The 18,454-nt window shown below is 40.0% G+C and overlaps 2 protein-coding genes across 8 annotated transcripts in view; one reads left to right on the top strand and one right to left on the bottom strand.

The window, feature by feature from the left end:
- ENO4 (enolase 4) overlaps positions 1-11,322 on the top strand; it is a 39,017-nt gene extending 27,695 nt beyond the window's left edge. For 3 of the 4 annotated variants that reach the window (XM_053305437.1, XM_053305436.1, XM_053305434.1), the window contains 4 exons: positions 2,876-3,071; positions 6,172-6,239; positions 9,018-9,135; positions 10,673-11,322. In XM_053305437.1, coding sequence (XP_053161412.1) covers positions 2,876-3,071; positions 6,172-6,239; positions 9,018-9,135; positions 10,673-10,785 — 495 coding nt within the window. In that variant the 3' untranslated portion in view covers positions 10,786-11,322. The remainder of the gene's footprint in view (positions 1-2,875; positions 3,072-6,171; positions 6,240-9,017; positions 9,136-10,672) is intronic. The other variant, XM_053305435.1, reaches the window with a different exon arrangement.
- A 433-nt stretch (positions 11,323-11,755) lies between these two features.
- Positions 11,756-18,454, bottom strand: part of SHTN1 (shootin 1) — a 163,389-nt gene continuing 156,690 nt past the window's right edge. For all 4 annotated transcript variants that reach the window (XM_053305439.1, XM_053305438.1, XM_053305440.1 and 1 more), the window contains one exon: positions 11,756-17,164. In XM_053305439.1, coding sequence (XP_053161414.1) covers positions 16,960-17,164 — 205 coding nt within the window. In that variant the 3' untranslated portion in view covers positions 11,756-16,959. The remainder of the gene's footprint in view (positions 17,165-18,454) is intronic.

The following is an 18,454-nucleotide window of genomic DNA, read 5'->3' as shown; positions in this document are numbered from 1 at the left end:
TGGGTAGAACATAGTTTTTGATAGTGTGAATGACCTCTGTGTTTCATTACTTCATTTCAGCTAAGCAAACTTAAGACATATCACATATATGTATGTTAAACACACACGTATGTTCAACACTGCAGAAGTTTACAGCTTAGTGCTATTTGTGAGTAAATAGTGGCTGACATGCTGACCAACACTGCACTTGTGCAAGGCTGTTGCGCTAGCTAGTTGCACTAAGTCTGGAACTTGTATGTTAGATTAGTGTTGCACTAGTATACAAATATGTTTTCATAACCAGGTACAGATTCTGTAGCACATATCATTTGTTTTTATGGGAACTTTTGCACAAGAGTACCATTTTGAGTATCCTTGTGATTTCACACAACTGCATGATTTTCTTGCACACACACAACTCTGTTCATTGGGTAGCACAGAGTTAGTCAGGATGTCGGCCCATCATCATCATAATCTTATATACCACTTTTCAACAAAAAGTTCTCGGAGTGGTTTACATAGCAAAAAGATGTATCCTGTTAACAGTAAAAATTTTCAGTCAAATTATCTGGCTTTTAATCAATTAATATATTAGATTTAAATTCATTTATATATTGCAAACCTAGATAAAAGTGCTTTTTAGGAGGCTGAGATTTCTAAATAAAAAACAACATATTTAATTAAACAGCTAGATTTCGCGAAAATGAATGGTAGGGATGTGCACGAAATTCGATTCAAATTCAAGTTTGTTCAATGGTTCCAAATTGAATCAAGTGGGGATTTGTTCAAATCGCTTTGAATTCACCCAAATTCAAATTGAATTGAATGATTTTGAGTGAATTCACCCAAATTCAATTCGAATTCAGGCGAATTTGAATCAATTTGAATAAATCGCTACTCTGTTCAATTGTTGCAAATTGAATCTATTTGAATTTGGGCAAATTCATTCACCTGTACCATCCTATTAGATAAAAGGAGCATTTTGACATTTGTCAACTACCTGAAGTTGGCTTTAGGAAGCTGTAGAAACTATCAGAAACATGCTGCACTGTTCATATGTCTTCTGTAGTCTTTCACTCTGTCAGGCAATGGCTGACATACTGACTAACAAAGTACATATTAGGAGGCTCTGCAGTGGGAACCTGCACACAGGTTCCTTGCACACAGGTTCCAGCACAGCTGGATGAAACTTCTCAGGGGAGGAAAGCTGATGTTGTGGTAGTGGGGATGAAATGTAAATCACAATGCACTTTAGCTTCCATCCCACAGTTACAAAAAGTAACTTGGCCATCGGCCCTGTGCTCCCTCCTAGATTGGCAACCCAGGGTGGCTGCCAACTATAGCTATTAAACAAGACAAATGCTTTCATATCTCACCAAGACTAAACTCCCCAAACAAAACTGCCTTCAGTCCCCTTAACATGGGCCATTAAAAGCCAGACAAAACTAACGAAGAGCCTTGACAATCGTTCTGGGAAGACAATCAAGCTGTGATTTTGGCAGGTCTCCAAAAGGCGAGAATTCCATAATTGTGGGACAGGCACCAGGCATACATGTCATGGCATACAGATTGCGTAGTGAGAAAGTGTGTTGTCAATCATTCCCAAAAATCACAAAGGGAAGAAGATGGACTTGCTTGCTTCCAGAGTGTTACTGCCAAAATACTGGAAAAAGATTCATTTTGGTTGTAGAGTAATGGATGAGGGAAATCTGGTAGATAATGCAAATGCATAAATTAACCCACTTTAGGCATATGTGGAGTGGTAGAATTCACTCTACTGGTTCTTATTCTGAAACATAAGCCTTATGCTACATTTGGAATAGGAATAAATCAGAAAATTTGAGATATATATTAGATAATGATTAAATTTTGAACTATTAACCCTATTGTAATAATTATTTGTTTGCTTGTTTGTTTGTTTATTAATTACATTTCTATACTGCCTCATCCAAAAGGCTCTGGGTGGTGCACAACAATTGGGCAGTATGTCCATATCTTCATATATATCTAGATATACTGGCTGACATGATCTGCCCCCTTTTGGCGACAGAAGGAGGTCCACAAGGAGCATTCCAGAATTCCAGTACTGAACGTACAGTACAGAATTCCTGTACTGAAGGTTCCTTTGCACAGCAGACCAGATGAAGAGAGAGAGAGAGACGGGGAATTATTTTCATGTCTAGCCCCTCCCTTCAAAAGGCCCTTTCCCCATGCATTAATATGCACGTGTTCTGTGCCATCCTCAGGAACTTGTTAATGCACTCTGAAAGGGCTTTGGAGGGAGACATATAGAAACGCTCCCCCTTTCCCTCTGTGCCTGCTTCTCTGCATAAAGGAGCATTCAGCACAGGGACACTGAAGCCTCCTTGTGGACTCATAGTCCTCCTTCTGTCACCAGAGGGCTGCAGATAATGTTAGCTATTTTCTGCACTGAATAGAAAATACCAGCTGACATACAGCACAGACAACTGTTGATGGAAGAGAGAGGAATCTACGCTGCTATGAGGCATTTGAAAGCAAGTGTGCACTTCTGTGGAGGCGGGGGCTGCTCTGTGCCTACTAAGGATTGCGTAATTACAATTGGGACACTACTCCTATCATTTCCATTGAGAGTGGCCTCACAACTGCAAAGTACACAATGCGTAGTAGGTATGGAGCAGCCTGCCTCTGCAGCAGTGCAGGTCCTCTGCATGGTATGTCAGCCAGCTTCAATAAAGAGCTGGATGCTATATTTTTGTATTCACTTTTAAAATTTAGTATTTTATGAAGGATTTTTCAAAGAAGAAAATGGAAGTATTTAATTTATGTTTTACAATTCATGGCAGTACTTTCCCTTGCTTTCTAGCATTTCTCCTTGATATCCTGAATCACTTTTTTTTTTTTGCTATCTGTTCAGGACGCCCAGCAGTGGACTGAGTTGTGTAATACTCTGGGTTCGAAATGTTACCTTATTGCAGAAAACTCATGCAGGAATGTGTCTAAACTTCTGGAGGACCAAAATAGAAATGCACCAAAATGCAGTGGCTTTGTTGTAAAATATACAAATGAAACTAAAATTTCCGATCTTCTAGAAATGACCCAGCATTTAGGTGGTGAGTAGAGAAAATTTTTTAAATGCTGTACATACTGTAGATTTGACTATACAGTCTGTAGAAGTATGTTACATTTTCCATTTAAACATAGTGATTGAGAATGTTAGAAGTGCTTATTAGACAAATGGACTTTCATCATGGTTTGACAATAGAGTTAGGGGCTCATGTTCCAAATATATGAACTGAATTCTTAGTATGCAGTCCGCTCAAAGTGCTATATTGCACCTGGGGGATAGGGCGTATCTCTCATACTTCTGGATTCTGTTGTATATTTCCATGGACATTTGATAAGTCTTCAAAATGTAACAAAGCTGCTGAAATAAATGAACAGTAAGCTTCAGCACTTAATTTCCACCAGCTGGGAGACTGTTTGGTTTTTTTCCAAAAAATTTTTTAATCTACAAAGAAAAGCTAACTTCTGTGTAAGGAAAAAAGTTTAAAATTCAATACCTCAAAGCCTATTCTTTTGTTTGGAATACACTACCAAAAATTATCAGCTCAGCCTTCATTTTGGGAACCAAATGGAGGAAATTGCTACTTTTGTTGTTATAGAGAATGGTCCCAATCCAGCCCAGAGTTAAGTGAGTTTAAATCAATTTATATTAATGGGCTTAAAAGCACTGTTTTGAATTGTGTCCAATTAATTTAGTAAAATGAAGGATGCCATCATACCTCAAGGAGGCGGTGGTGAGACCACTATTAAAAAAGCCATCCTTTGATCCCTCCAAGTTGAACAATTACAGACTTGTTTATATTCTCTCTTTTGGGGGCAAGGTAATAGAGCAAGGTATGGTGGTGTCTCAGCTGCAGAGGGTCTTGGATGATACAGATTATCTAGATCCTGTTATGGATGGGGTTCATTTTTGGTGGGTGTTTGATCTAAAATGGAAGGGAGCCCCCTGAGCAGAGCCATTGTGACCCAAGAAAGGCCATTTTTGGACTGTGCACAGTCCTGTTTGTGCTGGCAAAGCTGTTGTTGTTGGGCACTCAGTGGATGGCCTTCTCCGCTGCCCTCCCAGTCAAAACAAAACCGGGCATGACAGTGAGATCATCAGTTTCTGACCTGTCTGAAGTGAGCAGAGCTGGGGTGGGTGGGTGAGAGTGAAACTGTATAACGGAGGCCTGTGCCAGTGTTCTGGGGCAGAAGGGAAAGATCTAGAGTGGATACTAATGTGGCTTGGAAACAATGCTACAAGCTGTTCCTTTAGTAAGACCCTCTGGGAGAGAGGGAGGAAATATTTTGTATTTTGGAGCTTGATTTTGTATTTTCTTTTGGTTTTGTCTTTTTGTTCTTGTTACTGTCCTTGCAACTTAAAGCCTCTTCTTAAGTGTGTGCCTTGACTTGATGTCAATGATTGATTATTGGTGCTGCTTTTCCTTTTTACAATAAAAGAGATCTTAGAGGAGAAAAGAGTCCCTCTGCTTCATTTCTTTACTTGTCTGGACTATCCTTGGCCTAGCTTAGCCTAGGACCATAGGCTTGGTTGGGTGAGAGGCCTGACTGGGATAAAGTTTTCGTTCTCAGCGGGCCCATACCTCTTGCCCTCAGGGGTGTTATATATATGACAATCCCTTTCAATCTGGCTTCTTTCCTGGATATGGGAGTAAAACTGCATTGGTCGCCCAAGTGTGGATGTCTTACTCTGGAAGCTTGACAGGGAGAGTGCATCCCTGTTGGTTCTGCTGGACCTCTTAGCAGCGTTCGATACCATTGACCATGGTATCCTTCTGGACCGCCTCTTGAGTACAGGGATTGGAGGTACTGCTTTGGAGTGGCTTCGGTCCTTTCTCGGTAGGAGGGTCCAGAAGGTGGTGCTGGGGGACTACTCTTCGGCTCCTTGGCCATTGGCTTGTAGGGTCCCGTAGGGATTTGTTTTATCTTCCATGCTGTTCAACATCTACATTAAACTGCTGGGTGAGGTCATCATCTGGGGACTTGGTCTGAGTTGTCAGCAATATGCTGATGACACTCAGCTATGTCTCTCATCCTGTGGATGACCTGAATCGGGGCTGACCGATTGGATAACCTGAATCGGGGGCTGGAGATTGTGATGGGCTGGATGTGGGCTAATAAACTGAGATTGAATTCGGACAAGATGGAGGTGCTGTTGGTCAGTAGGAGAGCTAATTGGGATGAAGGGATTCGACCAGAATGGGGTTGCACTCCCCTTGAAAGTACAGCTTGGGAGTACTGCTGGACCTGGTTCTGCTTCTGTATGCTCAGGTGGAGGCAGTGGCCAGTGGTGCTTTTGCACAGCTTCAGCTAGTGCATCCCTCTCTTCAGAAGGCAGATATGGCCACAGTATCACACCTTACTCATGTCACGGAAGGATTTCTGTAACACACTCTACGTGGGGCTGCCCTTGAAGAATATTTGGAGAATGCAGCTAGTGCAACATGCAGCTGCTAGGATTTTATCCGGAGCTGCCTGCTGGGATCATATTACACCTGGGATTCGTATTATTCTGAAAGAACTGTACTGGCCGCCAATTTGTTTCCAGTGCCAATTTGTTTCCAGCTCCAATTCAAGGTGCTGGTTTTGACCTTTAAAGCCTTAAGGTTTGGGCCCTGGATATCTGAAGAACCGCCTGCTCCCAAGGGTTTCTGCCCTCCTGACAGGATCATTGGAGGGGGCTCGGCTTCACATGCCAATGGTAAGAGAGGCTTGGCTTTCGAGCATGTGGGACTGGGCCTTCTCAGTTATTGCCCCTAGGCTTTGGAATGCTCTCCCAGCAGGCATCTGCTCCTCAGCCTCTATCATTATTTTTAGTAAAAATGTGGCTCTTCACCCAGGCTTTTATGAGAGAACAGTTTTTGCTGCTGCTCCTGCTTTGAGTTTTTTGTGTTATTGTTTTATACAGGTTTTAAACTTTTAGATAGAGATATATTGTTTTTACATTAAATATTGGTACTTTTAATTGTGCGTTGTTTTAATTTGCAATCGCTTTGAGATTATTTCAATGAAAAGCAGTATAGAAATGGAACAATAAATAAATAAACATTACAGTCAACAATTTTTCATGGAAGACAAAGGGTCCTTTGACAGGACTACAAATGAGTAATGAAGACAAACAAATAAAAAACCCTTTCCATCCTATAGGTTTAAGGCGAATTCCTATATTAGGAAGTCCAGATGGAGAGTCTTCTGATGACAGTCTTGTGGACTTGGTAAGTACTGAAAAGTGGTCAATTGCTCAAATACTGTTTTTATCTTGAACTAGTCCATATCTGAAAAGTTGTTTGTAGTTGAGACACATATAACCTTTGAGGAAATTGGCTTTTTCAGAAAAGTCAGTTTTAAAGAGAGTTAATCTTTGAACTTTAGCACAACAGTGGGCAAGGGAAGCACATTCAAAACATGTATTGTCTCTTGCTGACATTTTAAGAAAAGTTAAGTGAATTATGCAAAACACAGAGCAGTGATAACATTCATTTTTAACAGGTATTAATGGACTTAGGCTGATCACTTTAGTCTTATTCAGACATTAAGTTGTACATACATTCATACATACATGTGTACAGTTTCTGTGTGAAAATGAATGTTTTCATTTCAAAAATGCACTTGGGTTCAGGCCACCCTCAAGCACAGGATATAGATAGGAAGTATATACATGTACATGTGTGAATAACTGTACAGACGTACAGATCTGTACATGCATACAATGCACACAGATCATACATTCACTGGACATAACATATGCTTAGGGGTTTTATGTTAAAAGTATGATTCCATAGGGGTTTCATCGCTAAAATTATGGCCACATTTAAAATAATTGAAATTTTACCCTGTTCCCCATCACGCTGTCCTGACCTAGATTTCTGAGCCTCCATGGTGCTTCTCAACCCCACTTTCTGTACAACGATGAGCATTTATAAACCACTTTTCAACATTTCTCAAAGCAGTTTACATAGAAAAAGAAATAAGAAATTGTGAGCCCTGTCTCAGAAGGGCTCACAATCTAAAAAGAAATACAAAGTAGACACCAGCAACAACCACTGGAAAAAATGCTGTGCTGGGTTTGGACAGGGACAGTTGCTCTCCCCCTAATAAATATAAGAGAATCACCACTTTAAAAGGTGCCTCTGATCAGTTAGCAGGGGTACAATATACAGCAGTCTGTCGCCCTTCACTGTGAGGTCTTCCTCATTTTCCCCTTTCCCAAATTCCTTCTTTCTCCGACTCTCATTGTATCCTCCTACCTATCCCACCAACACTAAAGGTTGTTCACACCTCAGTGCTGGTGGTTTAGGGGAAGGCAGGAGCCTATCTGCCTTCCCCCAGATTGATTGATTTATTTATATAGATGACCACTTGCCCATCAGGGCTCCACTGCCCATGCGCCCACATGAGCAGCAGAGCAGCAAGTCCAGTGGCAATTGAGGGAAACAAGCCAGGCATCCCATAATGCAGCGTGATGCATTGGGGAAGCTCTGTGCTGCCTGGCCGCTCCTTCCCCCAGGCTCGATCATAAAGATGGCTGCTGGAAGCATGGTGATGCAGATGACCAGAGAGTGAGGTAGGAGACCTGAGTAGTCGATCAGGGCTATCCAGGGGAGGAGTGGCAGGTTCTGAGGCAATCCTGGGGCCCCCATATGACCAGCCCTACCTCAGCTAGTCCTGTCTTACCCAGGTAGGGCTGGTCGTGAGAATGGGCTCACTCCCTAGCGTCTCTTCTATTTCTATAACCTGTAGACAGTTCCCTCCTAATTCAATCAATCTTTCCCTTGACTCATCATAGCCATACTGTAACATTCCATGGCTGACGTCTCTTTTATTCTGTGTCCTCTCAGCAGTTCAATCAATTACTAATTGGACTCACACGTCAAAGCCAGGAAGATGATAGATAGGAAGCCAGATTTTAACTCATTATATAAATGAAATTTCTTATGAGAACTCTAAACTGCAACCTGCAATGATATTTGTAATTTTGAAATAGTCCCTGACACAGGGCAGCACGGAAGGTGAAGCCTATTCCAGTTTGTGCAAGCAATACTCAGTCCAGTCCAGTATTATTTGTTCTGCAACAAAGAAGTGTACTTTTCTTATTCAAGTGGAACTCAAAATAGTACACAACCCACAACCTAATATTTGTTAGATAGTTCTTCAGTCCAGGGGTATGGGGACAATGGGAGGCAGGGAAAGAAGCTCCCAGTCAGTGATTCAATGAACCACTGAGCAGGGGAACTCTGCAGGGCTGACTGGCCCCATCCCTGGTATTGGCCATGCACCCTGCATTTGACGTCAGACTCAGGGTGTGTGGCTAGGGAAATGCATGTGCACAAAACACACACAATTAAAAATCAAAAGGGGTGGGGAAGTCACCAGCAGGAGTTTGTCCTCTGGCCACAGGTAAACTCTCTATGCCCCTGCTTCAGTCCAAACCTGCTGCACTAGGAAATCAATGCATAAGTTTAGATGTACTAACTGTTGTGGTAGTCTCTTGAGTAGAAACAGTGTGCTGGCATCGCAGAGATGTTTTGGGAATGTTACAGACATACACTTCAGAGCTACCACTAAGTCACAAATACCCCAATTCTATGCATGTTTACTTGGAAGTAAGTATCACTGGCTTACATTCTGCACAAAGATCCGCAGGTCCAAGGAAGTGGTGTCTGTGCTGCTTCCGTGCCACTCTACAGCCTGCCTATGCAACTTCTGAAGGTAGGGAGGCTCTGCGCCTACTAAGGAATGTGCCACTGCACTTGTGACAGACCTCCCATAATTTCCAACAGGAGTACCATCGCAAGAAGTGAGGTTTAAAGTGCCATGGAAGGAGTGAGTGTGTTCTCTTCCTTAGACCTACACAACTTTGTACAGAATGTAAAGAATCGGCATTCAGTTGGATATCTTCCTAGATTGTAACCCAAATTAGGTAAATAGCAATAAATTGATTTCATTTCTTCAACTATGGAGGCTTAAAAAAAATCTCCATTTTGTTGTCTAAGGCTGTTGGACTGGGAACCAGATTTATGAAGTTGGGAGGTCTTTCGCGCGGAGAAAGAGTAACCAAATACAACCGCCTTCTTGCAATAGAAGAACTACTAGCCAAGAATGGAAGACTGTGTAAAAACCTCTTTTTTATTTTGTATTCAATGTTTAATGAATAAGAGCACCAAGGTTGGAGAGAGTGATTGAAATCACTCTGCAGGAGGGAAGGAGAGTCAGAATTAGCAATTGCAGAGAACAAGGATGACATTTGCCACGAAGTACATTGTCTTTCTAATGAGTTATCTGTTTACCTGAATGTTAAAACAAGACAGTCTTTAGGAATAGGCTATAACAGCCTTTTCAGTAGAATTAATTAGCTGAAGTCTTCAAGGTTGATGGAAAACTTTTTAAAACAAGTTTCTCTTCACAAATAATTTTAGCTGGAGGCAAGCATATTGCAGATGATGTTTTAAAATACTATTTATTGCTTTAGATATTCTGTGTAAAAATACAATAATAAAAGGTTCTATGCAGATTGCATATTTAATATTTGATATGCCCTTAGTAACAGTTTTTATTTTAACATTAATCCAGTGGAATCAATCAAAAGCGCAAAGTGTAGTGTTATAGCACATGCAGTTTTTAAATGAGTTCGTAACTTTTCATTGAAATGTCATTGGGATTTTATTTTTGTAAGCTCTTTGGGCTGCACTAAACAATGTGGGCACAATCATTTCCTATGCAGAACACAGGTGCCTGCATATGAAAGGATCCCTAAAGAACATAACTGAGCTCGCTCCCTAGTGTGCACACACAAGCAGGTCAGGAGAGGCCTGTGTGCACTTCCTGTATCTCTAGCCAGCCTGTCCCAACTGCTTTGTCAAGGAATGTGAGCTCTGACCAGACTGGGGATGGCTAGATGGGGCTATAGGAAGTGCATACTGGCCTCCTATTCTTTGTAGACTCGGCACACTGCGGGGACAGGAACAACTCTAATGTCTTATATATCCATGCATGGATAATGTGCCAGCATTGCACACAAGAATTATGCCTTTTGACAGTGCTAAACATTTGCAAATAGAAGTAATGGCGATTGCAGTATTTCTTTAGAATAGATTTATTTAGAATGAAATAGCACAGTAGTGTATGCTATGTGGAACTGGTGTGTAGTTGCTAAGAGTTACCCAACTCGTGACCTACTTTTCCATTTATGCTCCATAGACACAAGTGTGCCAGTTACGCACGTTGAAGTTCCATTCATTTCAATGGGAAATTTTAGCAGATGCTTAACTCTGATACTGAAGTCAATGAGGTGTAAAAGTGTTTAATGCTTGCCGAATTGTGTCCCTTGTTTTTTATATATAGGAGGGAGAGGTTTTTGGAGAGTCACACAGTCTTTTGGGATCACCATATACTGGAGCATAGAATAGCTTCTGTTGCTATAATTAATGTTGTGTGCTACCAACTCAAATTTGGGTTATTGGAATGATTGCACTCTAAAATATTTCATAGGAATAAAAGCCTGGCAATTTTAAAGTCCCGTACCCCGCCCCCCCACCCCCGGTGGGAAAAAACAATTGATACAGTAACTCTTCTCTCCCCCGCTCCCATTCTTGTCTAGGTTTTGCAGATACATTTTTTTAAATTCTCAGATAATATATTTTCATTATAGGTGAAAGAGAAGAGCATGAATTTGTTGACTTTACTGAAGAAGAAGAGGAAGACGATGATGAAGAATTTGATTACAGTGATCTTACTGTGGAGTCAGTGCATCCTGTCCTATAAAAAGCAATACTTCAGATTTGGCATGTGTTGGTACAGCTGAATTCGCCATCTGAGAGCACAGATGGAGAATTCCTCAGACCACCAAAATAGGGCAGCAACAAATCTTTGTCTCATCATCTTGGACATACATGTATTTATTTAAAACATTTATATTCCACCTGCTACTCAGTCTCCAAAGTAGTTCAGTAGGAATTTGCTACAAGATACTAGAAATAACTAGTTATTGTGCTAAAAGGATGTGAGTGCACTCAAAAAATTTTTGTCTAGGAGAAAAAACCCATTTATAGTAGAATACTGTGAAAGGTGCCTGTTTTAACAATCTGATGTTCATGTATTAATGCAATTATTAAAAATATTAGCCATTGCTTTATGTAGGGGTTATTTATTCAAAGTAAGTTAGCACCATAAAATAAATAGTTGTTTTAGGCAGCAATTTGTTATTTGAGTTACAGGGATAGTCAGGATTTCAGGGATAATTTTTTAAAAGCTCTCTGATCTACAGAGTCTCCATTTTGTTAATAAAAGCAGTCAACTGTAGTACAATTCAGGCTGATAATGCCTCTGTGAAGTAAACTTATATGAATATTTTCATAAGTGATCTTTTACAGGTTCAGGAGCTCAGTTGCATGCACAGATTAACCTTGTTTGTGGAAGCTTCCCATTCATTTCAGTAAAGGACTTCTGTCTGTGTGTGCAAAGGGATGCATATGTGGCCTGACTCCCTGAAATGAATGGTTCGGCCTGCATACACAAGAGATCCATGTGGATGTATTGCTTTGATTGGCATTTTGTTACTCATCACTACCCCAGTATTAGCGAACTGTTTGGACTCCTCTACCATTCCTAGCCAGTCACCAGTCTTGCTCAAGACTCTTTGTCCAAATGAGGACAATGGGAACTTAAGTTTTTCAAAAACGTCACATTACTTTACCCGTTTTAAGCAGGGAATAAATAGCAAAACATCACAATATCTGGGAAAAAGTCAGAAACCTTTTTAATAAGCAGCTTCAAAAAGATAAATACTTTATATCATTGTATAACAAATAATTTAACTAGAAAGAAATGCATTTTTGTATATTCTTCAGTAGCAACAATTCAAGGAAAAATGCATTAATAAATTGTTGTGTTAAATTCAATATAATCAAACTGATATTGAAGAGCAAAATCAATTTTTAGGAAAAGAAACCTACTGAAGTATGGATTCACAATAAACCAATGGATATATTTCCCCGTATTTATGAAATGTAATTAGTTTACTGATTAACTCCAATATTTGCTTCACAAACACGCGAAATAAAAAAGTACTTACACACAACTACCATACTTTGTAATTTGCTTTTTAGGAGATAAGCATAGAACAACTACATGCATAGCCAAGCTAACAAACTGAACACATTCATTCTTTAATACTAACTACTGATCACTGTATCTCCTATCATAAAAATATTATAGTGCATTTAAAATATTACCACCCAACTTCAAAGAAACTGCAAATTGCTATTTAAAAAAAAATATAAATCCTGATTACACTTGTTCATTGTAGAAAGAACAGCATGTTGATTTCAGAAAGACAAGTAAAATGTGGATCTGCAGGTAGGTTTGTAAATTGCATATTTGTCACTGTCTTCCTCGGGAAAATGAGTGATCAAATGTCATATATGAAATATTTTATTATGGGGTTAAATGCTCATGTTTCAACAGACTACAGCTTACAGGTGTTATTTCACAAAAATCAAAGGAAATTTGTTTTCTTGTTTTCTAGACCCAGTGCTGATTTATTGTAGGAGTACAGCATACAGGCCAGTTCTCAAAGTACTTTGACATTCCAATAGTTTCAGAGACTTCTAGAGGTACAAGTCAAATATATGCAAGAACTCCAAGGTCAGGGTTAGAATTTCTGCCTGAGGCTTCTAAATGTATGGTGACAATCTGTTGGTGGCATAACTTCAGATACTCTTTCTGCATGTGCTAACTGAAATGCATGGAGACTATATGAGTGTTGCATATTCTAAGTACCTGCCTGGTATACATATGGATATTCTAAGACCAGCACACACTATTAGAAATATTATGCCCCCTCCCCACCCCCGAAACTTTGTTTTAGGGGCCTCTACATGAAGATTTATACATTGTTAATAGTACATTACAGAAACACGTCAGAAATTGCTACATACACTTGATCATGACACTATAGACATACATATTAAGGATGGAATCACATGACAAGGTCAAATCCACTAACAAAACGAGTTTTGTGGACTTGGTTTTGTGAAAAGATTCAACACAAACACAACTGGCTGCTTGTTTGCCATCTGAACGGCTTTGCATCACTGTGGCATGCTAACTCTCCATCGGGCACAGCCTGACAGAACAAGATAGATATGAAATTCTGGTAGGAATTTGAACTGGAGTTGCCAAAGTGAACATTTGAGATGAAAACTCAGTTGAGGATAGATGGCACTTAGTATTCTTAAGAGTGATGTAAAAGCGGTAAAATATATGGATTTCTGTGGACAACAGAAATGTTGACATACAGCAATAATGGAAGTTACAGAAAATAAGCTGCCAAGCTCCATGAAAGGGGCTCTCCTAAAAGCAGGAGGCAGGGTACTTGATCAGTCTAGAGCTGCTTTCTTCTTGGGTTATGGTAAGTAACCCAATTGTTACGTAAGCTCTGAATTGTATGTAAGCTCTGTATTGGAGATTGAGGAAGAGGCAGTGGGAGATAAGTCCATGTTGTGGCTGCACTTGGCTGAAAGTGAACTAGAATCATGGTGGAACGTAGACTTCGCTATTACGTCCATGTATGCAGCAGAGATGCTGATTGTACACTGAGAAGAATGGGGTGGGGGGCTGTACAGTTAATGTATCAGTAGTCCGTGATTTCAGAATATCTGGTAAGAAAGCAGGGCAGTAGTATGGGGTGAGCCTTTATCTGAAAACTGTAGGCAGTTGAGGCACAAAATTAAAATATGGCTACATTTACAACCAAGTATAGGCTTTCCTCCCCTCAGCATTAGCCCAGTCAATTTTTTGAATATTTTGGTCGCTAAAATGACAGAATTAAAATTTCTTGTGCTTTTTATTGATGGCCATGTCTCTATGACCAGAACAAAGACTCTGTTATCATAAAATTTGTGGAGATGGGACTCAGAACTGAGCTGTTGGGAGGAACATGAATGTTTTGAATGGTGAAAGACTACTCTGAGTATAGTAAGGTTTTTAGTTTTCCAGTTTTTAATTTTATTAAGCTGCTTGAATTGTAGTTTTGAACTGTGAAACCAGCATGATGAACTGATTTGCAGAATGTTGGACTAAGATGGGCATGATATGGGTTCATATTTTTGCTAAGCCATGAGGCTCACTGGATGGCATTGAGCCAGTCACTGTTTCTCAGCCATACCTACTCACAGGGCTTCTTGTTGATATGGTGGTGGTGAGATCTCCATAAAGGATAGGTGGATAACATTTTAAAAAATAATAAATGTCATCTAAGCTCAGCTGTTTTCATGTAGGGCTCATCATGCTATCTGTTTTCATGTGGTACAAAACATTCTTCTCAGTTGGTTCCAACTGATTCTCACATGGTGAGCCATGACCTGTTAAGATCACTACACTACACATAGGGAAGCTGCATGCTGATGCAAAAATTAGTGGTAGGCATTTTGTGCTAAACAGGCCTTAATTAAATGAAATTCAGATTCTGTCTGTGGTAAAAATAGTACACAGACTACAGGTTAATGTGATGCTAAAATTTTGGAGACTGGAAAGCTGATTATTAGTTGAGAGTTTACCCCATATATGATATTGCTGGGCTGTGCGATGTCTGAATAGATTAATTATTTTAAAGAAAAGAGGCCTCACTTGCTTGTTTCTCCTCCATACAATCTGAGAATTAATTTCACTGAAAGCAAAAGGGTTACTTATCATTAGCCATTCAGAAAAAGTCTCCATTTCACTTTTGGCTATGAAGCAACACTCTTTGGGAGTATCAAATATGGGGAATAACTTGTGCTACTAATCCTTCCAAGAGCAGATCGCTGTCACTATTCAAGTGACATATACTGTGCTGAGGAGACAGCAACAGAAAGAAAAGATGAGTTATTTTCAAAAATAAGGATGCAGTAGACCATATACTCAGTCTTGTGCCAAAAGAGTTATAGCCATGTGAGTGCTTTCCTTGTTCAAGCTCCTTGGAAATGAATGGAAGTTGCATAAAAGGAAGAGCACAGTTCTTGTTCATCTCCCAGTAATTTTTATTATGGTTAGTTAATTAACTGGTTAAATTAATTAAAGACTTTTGGATCAATTAAAAAGTGCCTAATTAACTGAGCAGATTAAAAAAAGGTTTAATGCAAGTACTTAATTAAATAAAAAGTGGCACGTGCTTCCTAGAAGAGGCATTTTCACCTCCCTCTCATGTAGAATGAGTGCCTCTTCTAAGAAGGCATCTCCTATAACATATTCATATATGATCTAAAAACCAAGGAATTGTATTCCCCACCACCACCTACTTTCAAAACCCTTGCTTTTCCTTGTGCAGATTTAATCAATCAAAGAATCAATCAAAGTCATACAATTAATTTACTAACAGTATACTCCAGAAGTCAGTTCTGGTGGGTGACACACCGTGCAAGGGCTGGTCAGCCAGTGTGGTGTAGTAGTTAGTGTGTTGGACTAGAATCAGGGAGACCCAAGTTCAAATTCCTGTTCAGCCATGAAACTTACTGGTTGATTCTGGGCCAGTCACTTATCTCTCAGTCTAACCTACCTCACAGGGTTGTTGTGAGGATAAACATAGTCACATATACCACTCTGGGATCCTCAGAGGAAGAGTGGGATAAAAATAGTAACGTTGTGTGCATGCAAACTGTGCAAATGATGTTACACAAGAGCAAGCCCATTGGAAAGAATGGGCTTCTTGTGCAATGTCATTTGCACAGGTTGTGCAATGTGTGTACATGCAATGTTACTGGGCTGATGTACACTTCTGCAGTACAGGTGGCCCTTGTTAGCTGTGCCGGTCCTGGCACCCACAGTTTCACATATCCGTGGTCAGGCCATGTATACCCACCCTCATCTGTGGTTATAAAAATAGTGAAATATACTTATCCTTGACCTCCAGATGTAATTTTCAGCCACCATTTTTGCTGCATGGAGCCATTTTGGGAAGCATTGCTGGACATCTGGAGAGTGGCATGGTATGATTGCTCTTATTCCTGCCTCCTCCTGGATGGCTTTAAGAGGGGTTTGGATAACTTCATGGAGGAGAGGTCTATCATCGGCTACTAGTCGGAGGGCTACAGGCCACCTCCAGTCTCAAAGGCAGGATACCTCTGAGTACCAGTTGCGGGGGAGTAACGGCAGGAGGGAGGGCATGCCCTCATCTGCCTGCCTGTGGCTTCCAGCGGCATCTGGTGGGCCACTGTGCAAAACAGGATATTGGACTAGATGGGCCTTGGGCCTGCTGTTCTTATGTTCTCCCCACTTTTTAAAGCCTTTTTTTAATCTCTAGGAACCTACCCCCCCACCCCAATTCCCATTCACTCAAGGTCTTGTTATCCTCAATTTTGTTATTCGCGGTTGTAGGCGACAACGGTCTCCCGCAGATAACAAGAGCCACCTGTATGTCAGTGTGCTTAGAAATATAGCCTACAATTTCTTTAATCCGGTGACAGCCCAAGTTTTCATGAGCCTTGTGGAGAAGTTTCTAGTAAATGATGTCCTATGTCTGCTAAAAGCAATTTGTGATTGCATTTTATCAATCTATAAGCAAACACAAGTGCATGTCTGTGATTACTTAATTAAGGCTCCAGCTATCCTTTCAATCAGTTTCAGCAGACTTTGGGTCAAGCCTTAAACAAGGTATTCATATAAAATCATGTTACCAAAATAAATTTTGATATTTTGCATAATTTAGTAAACATAATGGTTTAGAAAAGCACAACCCTGTCTATAACAGGAACAAGAGGCCCAAAGTGAGAGACTTTGGATTGTGTATAATTACACAGTCTACTAATGCACCTACTGAAAATGCATACAAAAGGCTATTTTAGTAAACTATCATAGAGTACATTAGAGAGTACAGAATATAGCCCTTCCGAATAAAAAAAACAAAACAACTGAGACTCTCTGAAAGGAACTTCCAGAAGTCAATGCCTTTTAGCACATCAATTAGCAGTGAGAACTGTCAGTCTCTTTTGTTTTCTCAACACTAATGTCTTTATGAAACGGTTGACCTTTTTCTTCCATCTTCTTGCCTTGACCGAGATGTTCAGGCATCAGCTCTTTGGTTTCCCCAGGATCTAATACCACCATGGACTCTGCTTGCTCTTCTGTACCAGCAGCTTTATTTTTAAGCCCCACACTTCTTGTAGACCTGAAAGGCACAATATGTTTTTAAAAAAATAAATCACAAGTACATCAATGTTACATTCTGCTCGCAAATCTTTTAGTGCAAAGGGGGGATAAACTGGGGGGAAATAACAATAAGCTCTAGTGCTAACATGTACTCATTAACAATAGCTACTAAAATAGCTGAGATTTTATTGCTTTGGACTGCAGCCTAATTGTGTAGTTCTCAAATAACCTTGCAGGCAGGTTCAATCCCTGACATCTCCTGGGAGGGCTGGAAAAGTTGATTTTGAAAGCCTGGAGAAGGTGCTGACAGTCAATGTAGATAATACTGAGTTATTCTAAGTCAGCTTCATATGATCATGCAAATCGTAGCAGAGAGCTTGTTATTTAAGCAGCCACCTATACGCGTTAGCTATTTATACCTAGCTGCAGAAGATCTTCCTTGTGACTTTGTGAAGGTGTGTGATCATATTGGTTTTATGCATTTTGCTGTATAGCAACCTTGTGTAGATTTATGAAAACAGCTGACTTTAAACAAGCATCCATGAAAACAATAACTAAGAGTTAGAGTAGTTGCAAAATTATATATAATTTCTCTCTCTCTCTCTCTCTCTCTCTCTCTCTCTCTCTCTCTCTCTCTGAGAGAGGTGGCCCTAATATGGACCAGGTCTGTAGCATATTATTATTATTATTATTATTATTATTATTATTATTATTATCCAACTACAAGAGGTTATATATCCAACTAGAAGAGGTTATTTAAAAAGAATGTACCAAATTTGGAAAGAGAAGCATCCAGATACAGAAATAACAGAACAAAGGCTAGCAGACCAGAGAAGATACATAATAAGAAATAAAGTATTCACAGGAGTTGAGCTGGAAGAACTGCAAAGAGCAACACAGGCTCAAGATATGGAAGAAGAATTAGCACCAATTGAAGAAGTTGCTCAGGCACAGGTAGAGGAATGGAAATCGAGGATGCCACTGTTACTGAACTGTTTCAAAATCAAAACCAGGCAACCGCCCCTTTGCCTTCACCTCAAAAACCCAAATGCCGTTTAACAGAAAAGCAACAAGAACTAAAGCAAAAAATAACTGAACACATGAACCAAACAACCACCAGGGTTCAACTTCCAGCTCTAAAAACAGTTGCCAAAAAACAACTTGCTCGGGAATTAAAAGATGTAAATGCTGCACTTGCAGAGATAACAACCAAGAATTTGCAAGAAACAAACCAACTAATGTACAGTGCAGCAACAATAACACAAGAGCTTGTATATAAGATCAGTGGACCTGTAAAAAAAGAAAGCAG

The sequence above is a fragment of the Hemicordylus capensis genome, chromosome 3 (assembly GCF_027244095.1).
Source record: "Hemicordylus capensis ecotype Gifberg chromosome 3, rHemCap1.1.pri, whole genome shotgun sequence".
Lineage (NCBI taxonomy): Eukaryota > Metazoa > Chordata > Lepidosauria > Squamata > Cordylidae > Hemicordylus > Hemicordylus capensis.
The sequence above is the reverse complement of the archived record's forward strand: the minus strand, read 5'-3'. Positions and strand labels throughout refer to the sequence as shown.